General features: G+C 40.8%; 1 protein-coding gene across 1 annotated transcript; it reads right to left on the bottom strand.

Moving 5' to 3' along the window:
• Window positions 1-683: 683 nt before the first annotated feature.
• LOC131487371 (olfactory receptor 56A3-like) lies at window positions 684-1632 on the bottom strand. Its single transcript, XM_058688020.1, has one exon. It carries the CDS (start codon window positions 1630-1632, stop codon window positions 685-687), a length of 948 nt encoding a protein of 315 aa, XP_058544003.1. The 3' UTR covers window position 684.
• Between the last annotated feature and the right edge of the window lie 1246 nt (window positions 1633-2878).

The following is a 2878-nucleotide window of genomic DNA, read 5'->3' as shown; positions in this document are numbered from 1 at the left end:
TGCAATCTTTAACTCATCAGAGGAACTGTATTTTGATACCATAACTTTTGACAGCCTGGATCCAAAAGATAAACGTCCAAAGCACAAACCCTTTAGGGAGGAAAATTTATGAGTATCTCAAATCTAATCAAATACATTGCTAATTGTTGCACAAGTGACAAATCCATCCAAAAACTCTGTCCTCTTACAAACCTCATTTTGAATCACCACCCAAATGGAGGCCCAATTAGGATCAGCAGTAATGATCCATCATTCAGGACTGAAATTTCACGCCTATGTCTTTGTCTTTAATATGCTCCCTTCTGTGGAAATAAGAATAAGAATGAATTACATATTATACAACTGTAAGCCAAAATGTCCACAGTTGTATATTCAACTCCAGAGGCATGACATATTAACAGCTGTATACTCAGGAACATAAATTTCTCACTTCAGAACCTGTCCCCCAAGGATTCCCAGTATTTTGTCAAAATAGAATATTTTGGGGGAAAATCAAAAGGGGTCAATGATAGTTCTAAGGGAGAAGTGAGAAAAAAAAGAAATTACAATGAAACTTAAGTTTTATTAAAGAAGACACGTTATCCAATTTACCCACTTTGAGATTGCAACTCGTGGATGTGAATTTCAACCGCCTCACCCATTATTGATTCAAAACTCAGGAATGCAGAGATCCTGTTGTCCTTATTAGCACCCTTTCTTTAATAATCTCTGGATTCCTTGCTTGATCTCCTGGGTTCGCACCCCATACACAATGGGGTTGAGGGCTGAGAAGATAACATGGTGGAGGATGTTGAGCAAGACTGGCACATCAGGGGAGACTTTCTTCTTCACCACAAGAGTGAGCACAAAGACCAGAAGGATGGTGCTGAAGAAGAGGATAAGGATGAAGTGGGAGCCACATGTGCTCAGGGCCTTGGCCACAGCACCCTCTGCCTTGAGTCTCAGCACAGCTCGCAGTATGAGGGTGTAGGAGAGAAAGATGAGGATGAGGTCAGATCCTAGCACAGTCCAGCTTATTGCAAACTGGTAAAGGCGATTGATGGTGACATCATCACAGGAGAGCCTGGAGACAGACATATTGGTGCAGATGCAGTTCTCAATGACCTTTCTCCCACAATAATGGAGTCGGGATGAGAGAATGGGGATAGGCATTGTAACAATACTACTTCTGGCCAAAATAAAGACAGCAGCCTTGACTACAAATTGGTCAGTGATGATGGATGGGTACCTCAGTGGGTGACAGATAGCCACATAACGGTCATAGGCCATGACCATGAATGTACAGGACTCCATGGCAAAGAAGCCATTCATGATGAACATCTGGAGGAAGCAGGCATAGAAACTGATGGACTTGAGGTCAAACCAGATGATAGCTAGGACCTTGGGAATGACAGTGAGACTGAGTATGATGTCCAGCAGGGAGAGGATGCTGAGTAGATAGTACATGGGCTCATGCAGAGAGGCTTCCACCCATATGGTGATCAGGAGAACACTATTGGCCACCATGGCCAGGAAGAGGAGGAGACTGAGTGGCAGGGACAACCAGAGCTGCCAGGTGTGAGACCTGACAAAACAATTCAGGAGGAAGTCTGAAACCTCAAAGGAGATGGTGCCATTTTGGTGTGATGTCATAGTTTGTCATATATTTCTACAGCTTTCTTGTAGTGGTCTGTAAAATTAGGATAAAAATTAGCTAGTGACACATGACACATGGATTTAGAACAATTTGCTTCACCTAGGTGATATGCTTGAGTCCTAGCAAGTCATCCAGAGTCACGTGAATTCATCTGTTTGTCCTTTGTGCCATGCTACTGGGAGAATCCTAACAATTTAAGCAGTATAGAGGACTGAGGATATATGGTTTGTTTAGACATGTTTGATTTGTTCAAACATGTTATTTCTTTGCAGAAACTAAAGAGAAGGAGAGAATTGCCTAGAAAACTACTTTTGGACTGTTGTGTCCCAAATTGTTCTTATAAGTTTCTTCCTTTTGTGTTTTATTCTTTAATTATCATATAGACTACCACATGATAACTGAAGTGTAATAATATATGCAGGCAAGTAGTACAGCCTGGCAAAATTGGGATTCAGATAAGTGTCCCTAGCTCTCCCTGCCACTCCTGTTCTGAGTTTTCAGCTGTAGTTTGCATTAATTACAGATTTAAACAATGATGCCCTGCAGATAAAGTACTTAATCTTCATAACCTGTAAACAGTCATTTAATGAGGTAGGTGAGGATCTTGCCAAATAGTCAAATTTTTCCTCCTCTATACATCTTCACATTTGTAGGATTCTTAACTTTGGAAAGAAAGAAACTTAAGAGGAAAAGGAGAAATTTCACATAGCTATGTGAGACCCATACCTGCTATCAGAAAAGGTGAAAATCTGTTCTGGTTGCAATAGTGTGATGAAGTCTTAACTTTAAAGATTTGCATCCCATTTTAATTTTATTTTTCCATCTTCAGTATAATGATCCAGGTACACATTTCTCTGTTTCCAAGCACAATTCAATGTTGCCATGTTCTCTTATCACTTAACATCCTCCCCTGGCATTCTGTTAGGTGCTAGGATCACAACATTGAAAAAGACACTGTCCTTACTCTCAGGAGGTAAAAGGAAACCATTCAGGGGGCAATGAGTAATAATAAGAACAAATGACAGGTCTTGACAAACTATTAGGAGAGTGAAGGAGAGGCTGAATAACTCTGATATGGGACAAGGTACAAGGGACATTGGCTGGTGAAACAATGTAAATATAGTGAGGTGCTTCTCTCCTTTACATTAAGGGTGAAGGATTCCAATATGGTTGTCCCCCTGAATTGTGAAAGAGATTTGAAAGATGGCTGTAGTCTGGTCAAAGGTAAGGATCAGGTCTTTG

Source organism: Neofelis nebulosa, chromosome 10 (assembly GCF_028018385.1).
Source record: "Neofelis nebulosa isolate mNeoNeb1 chromosome 10, mNeoNeb1.pri, whole genome shotgun sequence".
Classification (NCBI taxonomy): Eukaryota; Metazoa; Chordata; class Mammalia; order Carnivora; family Felidae; genus Neofelis; species Neofelis nebulosa.
This window is presented reverse-complemented; position numbering and strand designations above follow the sequence as displayed.

Bases quoted from the DNA above. Each gene is read 5' to 3' on its own strand.
- LOC131487371 (XM_058688020.1), bottom strand. From the start codon at position 1,632: ATGACATCACACCAAAATGGCACCATCTCCTTTGAGGTTTCAGACTTC.